General features: G+C 48.2%; 1 protein-coding gene across 1 annotated transcript in view; it reads left to right on the forward strand.

The window, feature by feature from the left end:
* PLXNA2 (plexin A2) overlaps nucleotides 1-16,366 on the forward strand; it is a 205,745-nt gene that overhangs the window by 153,176 nt on the left and 36,203 nt on the right. Inside the window, exon 12 of the mRNA XM_019713816.3 lies at nucleotides 832-1,022. Within this exon, the coding sequence (XP_019569375.3) occupies nucleotides 832-1,022 (191 nt within the window). The remainder of the gene's footprint in view (nucleotides 1-831; nucleotides 1,023-16,366) is intronic.

Raw genomic sequence — 16,366 nt, forward strand, 5'->3', positions numbered from 1 at the left:
GATTCAAAATCAATGGATTTGCACACTGCAAACGTGACCTGTTTAGTGGCTGCTTTGTCTTCTCTGGAGACAATCCTCTCCATCCACAGGGGTCCGTTCCTTGTCAGTTTTGCTTCTGCTTCCAGCCACCTGGGCTTTCTTAAAGCCCAAGCTAACCCCGCTCCCAGACCCACCAGTTCCCTCTGAGCCAGGCAAGTTGCCTCTCCCCTCTCAGGACGGACAGTCTAGCAGCACAGCTAGTTGGAATTTCAGGATCCCAAATGGAGTACAAACCTTAGTAAGCTCCAGGAGTCATTACTTCTCATTTTTGAGCTTCACTTTTATGTGAAATGGAAAATTAATCCTTACCTCTTACCATGAGGGCCACATGTGAGAGTAAGAGAGGCAGCAGTATAAGCATGTAGTTTGTGTTCAAAGAAAAGATAATAAGCACGTGTAGAACATCAGATATGTTGCAGGAACTGTGACAAGTGCTTAATATACAACGTCTCATTCAAATCCCACAAAAAACAATGATTAAGTAAACAAGGTTCTAGGAGGTCAAATTCTTTGTCACATTGCTAAGAAGTGCTGAAGCCACAATTAAAGCCCTGATCTGATTTAGTCTAGAACGAGAACTTTTAAATAATAATATTCTTTCTGTAGTGCTTTTAAACAACTGCTAAGAGGCTCAATTTCTTATTAATTCTTCATCAATTATTCTTGCAATGATACTGATGATTATCCGTGTCATCGGTTGTTGGGGACAGTTTCTGTCACTCCTGCAAGAAATAGGTAACTTGTGAGAGGTCCAGTCAAACCCCATCTGTGACCGTCCCTCTGTCTTTGCAGTCCATCTCTACAAGTGTGCAGCCCAGCGGGAGAGCTGCGGACTCTGCCTAAAGGCCGACCGGAAGTTTGAGTGTGGTTGGTGCAGCGGCGAGCGCAGATGCACCCTCCACCAGCACTGCACCAGCCCTTCCAACCCCTGGCTGGACTGGTCCAGCCACAATGTTAAATGCTCCAACCCCCAGATCACCGAGGTGAGTCCCCTGAATTCCAGAGTGGACGAGGATGGCCAGGCGCCAACCCCAGGGCAGTGGGAGGCGGGTGCAATTGGACCACTTGTGGAAGAATTCTTGGCGTAGGGTGCGTTTAATGTAGGGATATATAAAGCCTCTCGTGGGTGTCTCAAAGGCCCGTGTCCAGGCATAAGTGACAAGTGTATAGAAGTGTGTCCTCGTGCCTGTGCAAAGGAAGACAGAGCCAGCTCAGCCTCCCTGCCAGGCCGCTGGCCAGGGATGTGGGGAAGAAACTGGCTGCATGGTGGGTGAACATTTCAGAAACCAGGTTTCACTTTTCTCAGCAGAAATGTGAGTTTAGAAGCTGAGATTAGCTCAGAGTTGCGAAGTTGAAAACAGAAGAAGAAAAGAAAGGCAGGCATTGCATTAGCCACGGTGCCATTTCCCAGGGTTTACTCTCTGTCCCAATTTGTTTGTGCATCTTAATAGAAAGACATAGGTAATTAATTATCCTCAAAAAAGTGATGTTTCCCAAATAGCAAATTGCAAAGGGAAATGAATAGATGATGTGAATGAAAATGCCGCTGCTGGGGTTTTGAATGGCCTGGGAGAGGAATCGTTGTATTTACTTGGCTGGCGTTATGTCCTCATCACTCCTCACTGTTCCCTGTTCACGGACTTCACTTGTACTTTGGAACTAATTGCACGTTCCTTCTGGTGACTAGGAATAAGGCCTGGGCAGGTCCCTGTGGTCTGTTTAAGAAAGCAGGGAGGGGCCGCCCCTCTTCTTCCTCTTTCTTGAGCAGACACACTATCCCTTCCCATGCCTCATGTTCCCTGCTGGCCAAAGAGAGCAACTGGCTCTTACCGGTGTCTCCGAGTATTGGGGAACTTCTGGAGCACCCTTATGGTCATAGCAAAGCTTCAGATCAGTAAAACAAAAACGCTCCGGATCAAATGAGAGTCGTTAACCGATAGATGGAATATTTGAAGAGGGAGCACATATTTCTTTCCTGGGCTTGCTTGGCAGTGTCTCGTTTAATCCTCACAACCACCGTGGGAAGGAAGTAAATATTCTCACCTCCATTTTACAGAGAAAAGGAGGCTCAGAGGACTGAGTTGCCCAAGTTCACTTAGCTGTTAAGTGGCAAGGCCAGAATTTTAGCTCAGATTTTTTTTAATTATAAAAACATTTTTAAAGTCCCTACAATTTGCCAATGTTACATAAAACAAGAAGTGCTGCCTCCCTTCCTTTATATCCGGCCTTTCTAGCTGGTGAGATCAGATAGCCGCCATCCGTCCATATGGCCACGTGTCTCAGGGCAGCACAGTGCTGAGGGAGTGGCTTCTGCAACAAGCCCTCACGCACCCCAGGATTAAGGTGTTATGGGAGTGGAGACACTGCCTCTCGAGACTGGGCTTCTCCAGCCCCATTTCACTCCTTCTCCTGTGTGCTTCTGTCCGGGAAAGAATGCTTGCAGGGTTGCTGGCGATGCCCCAGCCTCCGCCCTTAGACAGCTGGCTCCCTGAGCTGCTCAGGGCTCCGTGCCTTCGCCCCGATTGTAGTGATTTCCAGCGACTGTTGGCCTGAGAACTTGCTCTGTTCTGTAATTCTTCTTGTTGATGCGTCTCTGCGTCTCTATGCCTGTGGCATTGGGGCACTTAAATTAGGCCTGGACTCGCTTCCAGCAGCACCTCCCACCTCCGCCAACCCCAGCTGCTGCCCCAGCCCTGTCTATTCCCCAACTGGCAGGGGCCCCTTCCCAGCCCAAAGGCAGGCTTCTTCCTGGGAACCTCTGCCTCAGCCACGCCCCCCTCACTGACCAGGGACTGACAGTCTGCTGTGTTCACAGAGGACACCCAAGCTACACAATTCTAATTAACCCCCTGAGGTAATAAGGCTCGTAATTGATTTTCCCAGTGAACATAGCAGCGGGAGCTAGAGGCCCCAAGTAGTGGGGTCTCCTGTTGGTTTTTCAAGCAGAGTCTGTGGAGAAATCAAAGAGCATCTTTGGAGAGAGACATATCCATGTCATTGCTGTGTCCCAAGCCACTCTGTGGACATCATTCTGGACAGGACATGTGGGATCCTGGGTCCTTCATCCAGGCCTAGACTGTTTTATCCACTATTATCAGGAATATTTTCATTCATTTTGCATATCCTGCTCTCCCTATAAAAGTCATTTTTCAATTTTTTTAAGTTTTAATTTTTGAAATAATTTCAGATTTAATAAAAGGTACAAAAATAGTACAAAGAACTTTTATATACCCTTCACCCAATTCTCCAAAATTAACATCTTAACGTAACCACAGTACAATTAACAAAATCAGGAAATTAACATTGATAAAATTTTGCCATCTGATATATATATATGCCTTATTCACAATTTGCCAATTGTCCTCCTGATGCCAAGGGTCCAATTCAGGGCCACATGTGACATTCCATTGTCATGTCTCCTTCATGCTCTAATCCTCCATCTTTCTTTGTCTTTCATGACCTTGATACTGTTGAAGAGCACAGGCCCGTCATCTTGTAGGACGTCCATCAATTTGGACTTGTCTGATGTTTCTTCATGATTAAATTCAAGTTATAGATTTTTGGCAATGAGTACTAAAAAGAATGTAGAGTACATGTCAAAAAGGCACAGGAGCCACTTGATTTGGCCCCAGGGCCAAAATCTGGGACAATTTGAGCAAGAAAATAAATAATGATACCAATGAACTATAAGCAACAGAGTAAAATAAGAACTATGGTCCTTATTGATATAAACAAATAATTCACGGAGGAGAGAGAAATCTCTGTTTTATACTGGAATTTCAACTCATATATATAGAAGGACTTATGGAAATAGGAAAGTACCATTTGGCAAAATTCACAGTAATATTGTTTGAGGCAAGAATGGCCAATGAGTGCTAAAATCGGAGGATGAATGTATGATGAGAAATTGGATATTTACATAGTTTCAACTATCTCCCCACAAAATACTTATTAATTACAACTTTACTGTGAAAAAAACTTGACACACATTACCTTCACCAAGTGGTCAAAGTTAACATCACGGGGAATGGGAAAAATCAACCTCATGTGTCTCTCAATAGGGTGCACTGAGAAGAGCACAACTTCATTTCGATGGCATTTTGCCCAAAATGTGTAATTTGTTAAGAGTGATTTTTAAGAAGAATCAACTCACTTTCTTTCCCCCAGCTTTCTTTGCTAATTCCTTGACATTAACACAGATCTTTTTTCTTAATAATCGGACATCTATGAGATCTATGCCCTTTTATACATACCTCCCCCTTGTCTCTGGCCCTGATGTGTTTCCCCCCTCAGTGCAAGCCCACATGCAAACAGAAGCCATTTCCTACAAAGATCCTGTGTGAGGCGTGAAAAGAGGATTCCATGAAAGCCCGTGAAGGCTGCTGGGGCAGTAGAATTTCCAATGCTGGAAACAAATGGGGGCTGGAATAGGCGCTGTCCTGCCTGGGGCAGGGAAACCGATGAGATGCCCTTGAATGAGTTCTACTTTAGGAAGAGGAGTGGGCTGAAGCTTAGTGAGATGAACAGCTGTTCTTCCTTAAATCCCTCCTTACCCCACTGTCTCCATGACAACGAGGCCCACCCCTAGAGACCCATCTCTTATGGCAGCTTCATCATGTAGGACAAGTCTTACAGCCTATCGAATTTCCCAGTTTGCATAAACTTCAGGTTAGGGCCCCCTCAGGACTCACCGTCTGTTCTGTCTCAGCCAGCCCGTGTTGTGATAATGACGCTGTCCCCTGTGGGAGGCATCCCAGGCTGCTTCCACTCCAGCTGTCATCCCGGGCGTCTGTGCACGTGTCACCTGTTCAATCCCAGGAACAGGAGACATGCAGAGGATTGGAAAGCCTGTGAGATGCCTGGCCCATCACGTTTCTGTTCTTCCCAGCGTGTGCTTCAAGACCTGCTGGGACCTCAGAGAGGAGGATGTTACAAGCCACCCGCTAGAAAGGAAGGCTCAGAGAAAACGTTTTCCAAGAGTGGGCAGTCTCCAGCACAAAGGGAGATGGAATATGTTCTTGGAAAGAGAAATTTAGGAAGGACAAAGGGCTTTGGTGCTTTGTGACAGAGGTGTCTTCTCTCAGAATCCATTAATTTCCTATGGCTGCAGTTACAAAGCACACAAACTGGGGGGCTTAAACAACAGAAATTTCTTTTCTCATAGTTCTGGAGGCTAGAAGTCCAAGATCAAGGTGTTGGCAGGGTCGGTTCCTTCTGAGGCTGTGAGGAGAGTCTGTTCCATGCCGCTCCCCTAGCTTCTGGTGGTTGGTGGCCATCATTGGCGTTCCCTGGCTTACAGAAGCATCACCCCAATCTCAGTCTCTGCCTCCATTCCACATGGTGTTCTCCTGTGTGTGTGTGTCTGGCTCCAACCTTTTTTTATTTTTTAAATAAGGAGCCCCTGTCATGTTGGATTAGGGACCACACTAATTTTACCTCATTTTAACTTGATTACCTCTGAAAAGACCATATCTTCAAATAAGGTCTCATTCTGACATCATGGGAGTTAGTGCTTCAACATAGGAATTTGAGAGATGGTAAGAACTAACTCATAACAGAGCATTCTGAGGAAAAAAAGTGATGCCACAGTTCCAAGGAAATTAATTCACTCATTAAATATTCATTTCATAACTGACCACTGTATACCATGCACTATACTAGGCTTAGAGGTTATCGCATGGATAAATTAGTCCTGGGTGGGGAGGCAGGGAGATGCAGCCTTTCCTTGCAGGGCCCCAGCCTATCTCTGCTCATTGGCCACTTGGAAGAGGCTTAAAACGGCTTGCCCTGCAGGCCACTGGGCTTCCTCCAAAGGGCCTGGGATAGAACCGTCTAATCTGCACCCTTTGCAGTTGTCTCCTGATTCGAAAAAGGACCACAGCAGGGTCCTAGGTCTTCACAGCTAACAAGGACACAAACCTCAGGCCAGGGAAGTGAACAGATAAGCCACATCCCCATTCTGGGCCTCTTAATAATAATACCTTTTCTTTACAAGACTGCTGTATGCCAGTACCTGTGTACTTTGCATATCTAAGAATCTCCTCCTAAGAATCCTGTGAGATAGCTACAATTATCTTCATTCAAGAGTTGGGGAAACAGTGCTTAGGGAAGTAAATAATTTCCTGAAAAGTCACACATCTGGTTGGTGGCAGAACAAGCTCAAAACCAGGGCCTCTGACTCCAGGTTGCAGACTCTCCCACCACGTCATGTGACCTCTCTTGGTCAGAGGGCTAGAAGGGTGCTCCCTAGCTCTACACCTCACCCCACCCCAAGTGTACCAGAAATACCTGCATTCAGGATCAGACTCCCCTTGGAAGATCCCAGGAGATGCCAGACAACCTGGAAACATTGGCTGCGCTTTGTATGGAGCCTTAAAACAGCCTTCACCTGTCTTTCTAACATAATTAGGTCCACGCATAGTCCTGTGAGTGGAGGGGAAAACAGGAAGAGCATTTCCGGGTGCATTTAAGCTTAGGGCGATCACTTCTTCCCAGTCCAGGGTAGATGTAACTTTAATTACATGTGTTTCTTAAAACTACCAGACTCAGTTTGGTTGGTTTCTGGTTGTGTCTATCAACGGGACGATGGTTAAGGTGAAAGTTGGAAATTCCCTTGGCTGGTTGGTAGCTGTGACCTCTCAGCATCTCAGTCTGATGGGGGGGGGGGGGCCTGGAGGATGGGGCCCAGGTGGTCCACACCTGCAGGTGAGACCAGAGATCAGGGTGAAGTAATGGCAAAGTGGCCTTAACTATAAAGGAGGAGTCCCCAGGGCCGGGGTCCTCGGGAAGTGACCAGGAACCTACCACCGTTTGGGTGCCATAGAATGTTCCTGTGTGTTCCTGAAGCTACCTGCCTCATTACCCAGTCAGGAAGGGCACACTCATGCCCGGCTGCATGGGTACTGCTTCTGCAGTTGTCTCTCCATTGACCACCTTGTAGTTTTTATTTCAGACATGTTTAAACTTCAGTAACTACCCCAATGCCTCACTAGTTGTAATTGGGTAAGAAAAACCCATTCTAGAAAACTATGTATACTGCCCTCCAAAACCAAGCCTAAATAATTGTTGATTCAATTGTCGTTTGAGCTGACTCATCACTCTTGCTTTCTCCTGCTCTCCATTTGCCCAAATAACGTAAAGCAGATTTTCCCCCCTAGATTCAGTCAGATGCAAATGCATTTGTGAAACTGTTTGGGGAGCTGGACATTTGCAAGTATTTATCTGTAAGACTGCACCAAATCTCTGCAAGAAAGGCCAAATCCACCTGCCCAGGGCCAGAGTAACTTGCTACAAAGTTCCCTACAAATAAGTAAATAAGTCAGCCAGCTTTCCTGAAAAACAAGTCTGCACTCTGCTCTTCGTTCATTTATTTGCAGGCCTCATTAATATAACATCGGTGCAACAAACAGCTAACGGGGGATGGTGTCAAGATGAATAATGGAGTCACTCTGCTGAGATAACAATTAGGCTTTGAATGTACTATCAGCCAAGACAGAGCCAGAGAGGATTCACGTTGGGTAGGAGAGCTGGCACCGCAGATGCCATAGATTCCTACAGAGCTGTCAGCTGGGCTCTAGCCTCCCGTGAAGGGTGTGCATACCCATGTGTGCACACGTGCTGCCACACACACACACACACACACACACACACCCCAAGCTGGAAAAGGATGTGACAGTTTGCCATCTCGGATCAGTGTGCAGGAGTCTTTGAGATCAGAACGGGATCGCATTTACAGGCACAAAGCTGGCATCACAGCTCTCTAGAGTCAGGGAAATGCCAAGCAACAGGAAAGGAATAAATAGATTAGTCAGGAGAAGATTAGCTGTCTACACATCCCAGACTTGTCCTCACTGGCTTGTCATGACTAGGGGACTGCCCCAGGCAGTCCCCTCCTGATCCCAGTCTCAGACACAGGGGCTTTAGCATGAAGCCCATCAGCTGGGGATGCTGCATCCTGGAGTGGCTTCTTTGGGAGCCCCTCCCTTGGCTGCTCTGAGAGGTGATGACGTCAGTCTCTCCTATCTCCTCTTAAGAACCAGTCTAGGGAGCTGACAGCCTGCTGGGAACATGGCAAGAGCTGCACAGGCCCATCAGAGGCCGCTGACACCATGCTGGGCAGTCTCCACACCAGCCACTTCTCCGCAAGTCAGGCTGTCTGCCCCTCCCCTCAGTCCCCACCAAGAATAGTACCTAGAGGCTCCCCCTGCATAAGATGCTTGGAAAAATGAAGCCGCTTTCCCTGTGGACCTCAGGTAGCCTGGCTTCTGTCCAGATTCTTAATTCATAAAATGATAAGGACAAAAATAATAGCGAACGGTCACAGAATGCTTACCTGGCACCTAGCACTGCCCTTTGCACCCTAGGTATGTTATCTCATTTAGACCGTACAGCAAGTTTTATGAGGTAGAAGCTATTATTATCACCAGTCCTATTTTACAGATAAGGAAAGCAAGGCTCTGAAGTGTAATAACGTCCTTGTAGTCACTCTGCTAGTAAGTTTTAGAACTAGGAGCTAACCCTCAGTTAATTGACTCTAGAGCCCCACCTTTTAGCAGTAGACCATCCTTACTATCTTCCCTGGGCTCACTTAGACAAATGGAACTCTCAGCACACAGGGCTGGAGGAGGGAACGATGCTGCTGCAGAGATGGGAAGAAAGCCGGTGGTCCCCACACCCAGCATCATTTGGGGAGATTGGACATACACAGGGAGAGATGACAAAGGAGCAAGGACAATGGGGGGTGGGGTGGACACTCACAGGGACGGGGCAGAGAGGAAGGAGGGGGGAAGCTGAGAAGGTTAGAGAGACAGTGGTGACAGCAACGCCAACTCCAGAGCTTCTTGGAAAGCAGCAAGTATGTCCTTAGCCAAGGGAGAAGAACGGGGACCTAAGCAGAGGGCACCCATGAGCAGACTGGCATGAGCTCTCATGGTCGATGACCTGGGGGCCTCTGCTGGGCAGAAGATCAGCTCAGGCAGTATTGTGTGGAGGCTGAACGCACAGGTTGGATAGAGCTGGCTGGGCTCTGGCACTCACTGTGTAACTTAAGGAAGCAAGTTACTTCTCCGGGACACTATTCCCCATCTATGCAATGGGAATAACAACAGTACATCCCTCACAGCTTGTTTTGAGCCCATAGTGGGATAAAATATATAAAGCCCTTCACATAATTCCTGGCTCATGATAAGTACTTAATAAGTGAAAACCGTGTTTAGCTCTCATTATCAGAATCTTCAATTCTGGAACCTGTGTCCCTTTTCTGTCTTCTCTCCCATGTGTTTGTCAGACAGGTGATGTAAAAGAGGAAAACAGGGGCTCTGGGATGGTAGCTGGGCTTTGTGAGGCTGCCACCAGGTCCTCCTCTGACCCCTTAAGCCCCTGCCCTGGAGGAGGCCCCCCCTCGGCCCCTCCAAGGCTCCCCGAGTCCCAGGAGTGGCACACCCGCACTCCTCGGGCTGCAGAGCCCCTGGGCCTTCTTCAGCTCCCACTCTGCTCCCTGGTGCAGCCCTCGGAGCTCCCCAGCTGTAATTAATCGACTGCATCTGCGCTCCCCCTTGGGCGGCTTTGTGGCACAGTTCCCTCCGAACTGTTCAATTAGTGGCTCTAAGAATCAGGGCGAGAGCATCATCATGGCAGCGGTTTTCCAGGTCATGGCACCCATGGTGGAAAACAAACATGACACAGTCGGCAGGAATACAGAATTGGCTGGGGTGCTCGGGTGCTGGTCAGACCTTGGTTGGGCTATGCTGCTGGCAGGTGGGGAAGTGACCCTCCAAACCAGAGGCTCCAGGAGACTTTGAGAGGACTCATCAGGAGACAGCAGGCTCCTAGGTAGTCTCCTACCATTAGCACATGCCAGTCTCACCTCACATCCTCTGGCCTGTTCATCTTGGCCTAAGATGCGCAGATAAGGAAATCCTTGGTCAAGACTTGGACTAGCCCCCTATATACCCGGGCATGGTCAGTGACTGCATATAGGACAGAGTTTAGGGTTGCTGGACTGAGCCCTCTGCCCTAACATGTTTCCCACAGTTTCCTCCTGAATCCTGAAAATACACAAATATTTTATTTTACAACCAGTTAAAAAGCCAGTACTCCTAAGGCAAGATAATAACACGACTTAATGTCCCATCAAGATGCAAGTAAAGGTTTCCTTAGGGAGGAGAGAGGTGCCTAAAATGGGAGAAGGAACCCTAGGCAATCAAAAAAGAACATGAGAAAGATACGAAGGGTTTACCCTCCCTCTCAGATTTGCCCAGGGCCACCCTGGTAACCGTAGGTGACAAGGGAAGGGAAGGGATGTCATCTGAAAGCCCTTCTTAACTGCACGTCGGGCAGGCCTTGGCTCAAGCCACAAGCCTACCTGGGGTCACTACACTCTCAGAGGATGGATGGAAATCTGAGGTCCAAACAACAGCATCTGAAATGATCAAAGAGTTTGGAAAATAGTGTCTTCCAACAGAATTGCAGAAGCACAGGGCAGGAGTGATTTAATTGCCACCTTCAGTATCTGAAAGATGTGTGATGGGGAGGGCGCTATTCAGTCCTCCATTTGATGATAAATCACACCAGAAATTGGCTTAAATGAAAGTAAGGGGGATTGTATGTAGCAAGAGCCTCTTGATGATTCCGATGTTAAAAGACTGCATCACTCCCTAGAAACACACGGGCACCTCCATGCTTCCAGCCATCATGAAAGAACACCATTTGTTCTAGAAAGCCTCACTGAGGAGGCATCATGTAGCAGAGCCTTGCAAGAGGGGTAGGCATTTGTCAGTTGACATGTTTGGCGAGCATGTCAAATGCACATGGGCTTTAGGCCCTCTAGCCGTGGGGACACTTAGCTGTCCCTGGGAGCACACGTGGTACACAAGAGAGCTAAATGGAAGCACAGGGGCGGAGTGCCCAGCAGGAGCCCACACAGAACCTAGGGGGACCCTCACTGTCCCCTTCACTCCAACTCAGCAATCGCAGCTGCATCTGGGCTCTTCTCTCCCTCATCCCCGACTGCTGGCTCCCACAGAGGAGAATTTGGATAGATTTTTGGTCCACAGTATAATACGTGTTGCAAAGCATGGGGCTGAAATTAGTCAATATCTAAGGATCTTCCCAGCTGACGTTACAGGTTTTCAGCTTCCTTCTCTCGCTCTCTCCACACCCACACCCACACACACCCCAAACTGTCGAACCACTTGTTTGTGTGCGTGTCCCATTCAGAAATACTTCCTTGAAAGAATTTATTGACTTCACTGTGACCTGCTGTGCCTACCCCAGAATGGCTAATAGCCAAGGGAACACAAAGTGGCGAGAAGGGAGGGAGGAAAGGATAAAGACCATTTTAGAAAGGACCAGTGTCCTCCCAAATTTATTCTGGGAAAAAGGGTGATATCTGGCTCAGAATATGTTTCTGTGAAGGGCCCAGAATCCACCAAAACCCAGGCCCCGCCCTCGGCAGCACAGCCACTCCCTGCCCAAGCGCAGGCTGCAGGACACCTCCCGGGCTTTCTCCAGTCAGCCCATGAGCAGCTCTCTCCCCGGGTCACCCCAGCAGCTAAGTTATAAGTTCCCTGGTCCATGTGTCCTCCTTCCAGACCAATAGGAAGATCCCCATCGTCTCTAAGCTCCCAGCCACCACCATCATCCCATGTTTTCGTGGTCTAGGAAGACACAGGTGTGGGAGAACACAAGGAAGGAAATTGCCACTTATCAAGACCTGTTCTCCAAACCACCATCTCATTTGGGACTTTCCAAATGTTGTCTCACTTAACCTTCACAACATCCCCACATCTGTTTTCTGATAAGGACACTGAGATTGAAGTTCACGTAGCCCATAGGTGTCAGAGCTGGAATTCAAATTCCAGTCTATCTCACTCCAGAGGCTACTCTCTTCCTGGTGCAGACACTGCCTGAGCATCAGGTGACCTCCACCCTACCCCAGAGTAGCCAACAGCCCGAAGACCACCTGAAACTGGAAGCTGAGACCCGTGGATCTGGCTACCATCCCGGCCACATCTCCTTCCCTCTGTCAATGAGGGAATCTGTATAACTCCTCCCTGCCCTCTCACCCTCATCTCTGTCAGCAGTTAGCTCTCCCTTTCTCTGTAGCCCCACAACTGCTTCCAGATCTGGAAGGCCTTCCTTGGAATTCTGCAAGCAGTAGGTGCGACTCCAACTTGCCTCTTTATAGACCCATGTGGGGTGGCCAGACTTGGCTCCTGAGAGAACCAAGCTTTGTGGGTGCTGCACTGGGTGCCCTGAATCTAATGCTGCCGTTAAGAAGAGTCTTCAGTGTGGGCGTGGGACTCTGCAGCTGCCCGTTCTGAGGTGGTCCCAAAGGGATCCTGTAAACTTCCTCTCTGAAGAATGGATCCTTTTTAATCAAGCTTTCCCTCTGTAGCCTCTCCCCAACCCTCGGTCCCAGGAGAAAATGAGAAAAACAGGAGGCCTGGGTTCTTAGCACCCAGGCCACCATGCGGATATCAACGCCCTTGTACTCATCCCCATCTGAAAGCCCTCAGGTGGCAGAGGATATGCCCTACGGTACACTTTCCCTGGTTTCTTTGCGCTTTGAGCCCAGCTCTCCACCTTGACTCTCTCTGATATGCAAGCTGGGGGAGAGCAAATGGCATGTGCAAAGTCACATTTAAAGTGCATTATGTGTATAAGAACTGCTGGTATCTGGGGAGAACATGGTGCAGGATGGCAGATGTGGCTGAGAAGTAACAAAGATCAGAACTAGGAGGACAAGTGCCTGGCCAGGCATTCGGGACTTTGCCTTGACGATGGTTAGAGCCACTGAAGGTTTTTAGAGCAGGCAACTACCGTGTTTCCCCGAAAACAAGACCGGGTCTTATATTAATTCTTGCTCCAAAAGACGCATTAGGGCTTATGTTCAGGGGACGTCCTCCTGAAAAATCACGCTAGGGCTTATTCTGCAGTTAGGTCTTATTTTCGGGGAAACACGGTAGTAACCTGATCAAGTGTGTGTTCATGAAGGTCACCCTGGCGGGATGAGGAGTTAGAGCATTAGACCGTGGAGGAACATGGGGTCCTTGTCATTAGTGTGGGTGAGAGGTGATGGAGCCCTGCTCATCACCTGCTCTGGAATACAGAGCAGGGCACAGATTCAGAAGACACCTGGGAATAAGAATGATAGTGCCTACTGACCAGATTTATTACACAAGGTAGGCGAGGGAAGGGAAACAGATGAAGATGGCTTGCACGTTGCTTGGCTGGGTGCACAGTGATTCCATTAACCTTGAAAGAGAATCTGGGAGGATAATCAGGTTAGAGATGGAAGGAAGAAAAATTAAGAGTTCATTTTTAGACATGGTGAAATTTGAGGTGCCTGAGGGACATACCTGCGGAAATGGAGATATCCAGTAGCAATTGGATATATGGATATGGAGCTCAAGAGAGAGGACTGAGCCAACAATATAGATTTGGAAGTCATCAGTAATGGAGGCCTTGGGAATTCTCTTGCAAGTTAAATACTCACCGCCTCATCTGTGTTTGGGAAATCCAGACTTTTACACATCAGTTTCATTTTAAGCAAGGAAGATATAAGCTATGTCCCTTTTAAGCCCCAGGGCATGATGGCTGCTGAGTGCCTTGACCTCCAAACTCCTTCGCCACCTACCCCAGGTGCTAGCAGCATCATAGCACGTAGCATGTGCCATGTGGGAAAGAAGACCCGCATGGACCCAGCATTCCCCAGGTGCTGTCTGATTCTCCAGGTTTGGATATCAGCTGGTTGCTGCGTTAGAAGGGATCAGGCTTTTGTCTCCACACCCCAAACTACCTATGTCTTTGACATGTGTTTTCATGCCAAGATGATAACTCTTGCTAATAATTTGTTTAAAAGACCTCCTATGCTTCTCAGCAGCTCAGTGGCCATGACCATGTCTCTCACCCCGACCCCTGAATGTGCGAAGGAGACACTGCAATTCCTTATCAGTGAGAGGAAGCTGCCCTGTGGAACCTGCCAGCACCACTGCATATCCACAATACAATCCCCACGTGCTACCTGCAAGACGGAAATATTTTTAGGCTTTCCAGAAAAAATTCATTTCACAGTTTTTCTGAAAGGTTGTAATTAACTGCAGTGAACAAAAGAATGTAGCTTTAAAAATAAAAGTGGGGGGAGGAGAGCAAACCCATCACCACAGTTTTGTCAGTCCCTTTTGGTAGGTGGGTTCCTGCCATCCAGGTGGCTGGGGGAGGGGAGAGAGGGGCCCCCTGAGCTCATTCCAAGTGGATCAAAGGAGAAGCCAGTGCTCAAGTTTGCTCAAAGCAAATTCTTTCCTACTGATGCTCTCCTACAGGTGCCCAGAAGCGGCCCCTTCCCTGTTCCTCATTAACAAGTGTCCATCTTGCAGAGCCCAGGAGGCCCAGGTACCTGAGGAAACTGTGCCAGGGGAAAGTGGAACAACCAAGATTGTGTACTGGTTATTTTTAGAATCTCCAGGGACAGAAAAGCTGTGGGCTACCGGTTCCTCATGCCAGCTCCTTTCTCTCCAAATTCTCCTGCCTTTCCCCCACACTCACACAGAGATGCTGCTGAGCCTGTCCACTGTCCCCGCCTCGATTTATTTCGTGAATCTTGTTGATTTTTATTCATAGGGTGGGGTATTTTATTCCCAGAAAAGGGAGTCAGAGCCATAGACAAGATGACTTGGGGCAAATGAGTCCTGGGATGAGAGTGTTCAGGGCCTGGGCTGGCAAGAAAGGAAGGAGGCCACACTGTATAAGGCCTGCAGAAGAGGATGGGCAGTCAGGAGTTCGAGTTCTGGCTGTGCAGCCAACTTACTGAGAGCCCAGGAGTGAGCTGGCAGTGTGGCAGGGGGCCTGTCCTGGTCCTCATTCCCGTCATCTCTTTTCTGTCCACTATCGCCTGGAGATCCGCGGCCAAGTTGGTGGCAGAACTCATGGTGTCCACATCACAGGAAGAGAACGGGGTCCCTTTGCGGGAGGAAGGAGGTAGGAAGAGTTTCCAGTGCCTTCGACAGCATTTTCACCTGTACTCACCTACCATCTGTGCCCTGGGGTACACTGACTCCTCTGCTCACTGGACATTCCACCAGCACATACAGGGATACGGGGACACTCCCGAGAGGAGCCCAAGGACAGAGGGCCCCAGGCTGCATCTCTCTGTCCAGAGGCTCCATCTGGGAGAGACTGGAAGACACTTGGCCTTAACCAGCCCCCCTTCCCGCCCTCCCTCCTTGCCTCCTTGTCTTGCCTTTCTTATGGGGCAGTGAAAAGAGCCCTGGACTTTCTTACAATTGTGTTTATAGGTTGTAGGAGTATCGTAAAATAAGACACCCTGGATCCCTCCTAGTTCTAAAATTCTGCGTTCCTGCTTAGCATTGAGTTCCCATCTAATTTCCTTCTACTTTGGATAACTATGGACCACAAAGTGTGAACTTACCCACTGGGATCTGTTAGATCTCAAAGAGCTGCATTTTTCCTAAATCCCAACCTATTCCCAGACAGTTCACACCCTGGTAGAGCCTGATTCTGTCGTTCATTTTCCTGTTGGGTTAGAGCAAAATGAGACAATCATCATTTGGTGACAGAATTAAGAAATGAATTAATAAATGATCTTTGCTAACAGGGAGCCAGAAAAATTTGGAGAATCCTCAATTCATTTCTTCTTGAGCCTAGCGTGCTTCGTGGGAATTTTTCCAGAACAACGTCAAACACACTTTCCATTTTTGATCATCCCTCTGCTCACTACCTAATCGCCGGCTCCTCTGGGCTCCCACAGGTTTCCCACGGAATCCACCTTCTTCTTGAGTACCGGCATCAGCATTATTTACGGCCTCCTTTATCTCCTCTTGACCATAAGTTCCTTGAGGACAAATTTCTGTGTATTCATCACTGTATCCTCTACAGAGTCTAGCAAGCACACAGGAGTGGCAATAATAGCACCTCAGAATTGCAAAGCCCTCTCTGGTTTATAGAATTCTCCCGAACACCCTCTGTTTGGTACAATGGAGCCCCAGGGGGCGAGGCTGGTAGAGATGACGATCTCCCTTTCACAACTAAGAAGGACTGAGGTTCAGGAAGATTACGTGACTCCATCACAATCAGGCAACTGGTGAATTAGAGACACGTCTCAAACAATGATTTTCTGCCTTGAGTCCAGTACTTTCTCATTTCTTTTTAATAAATGGATGAATGACTAAGTTAATTACCTAAAGAACCAAGGAAGTAGTGTAAAACAAGATGGGTCGGGAATGCTAGAGAAGCTCAAAAGTGGAGAAAACACTCTCCATTCACCCAGGTTCCAGGTATCCATCCAAGTCCCTAAGCCCTCCTGGGA

The sequence above is a fragment of the Rhinolophus sinicus genome, chromosome 11 (assembly GCF_057876585.1).
Source record: "Rhinolophus sinicus isolate RSI-liver-muscle chromosome 11, RSI-T2T, whole genome shotgun sequence".
NCBI lineage: Eukaryota > Metazoa > Chordata > Mammalia > Chiroptera > Rhinolophidae > Rhinolophus > Rhinolophus sinicus.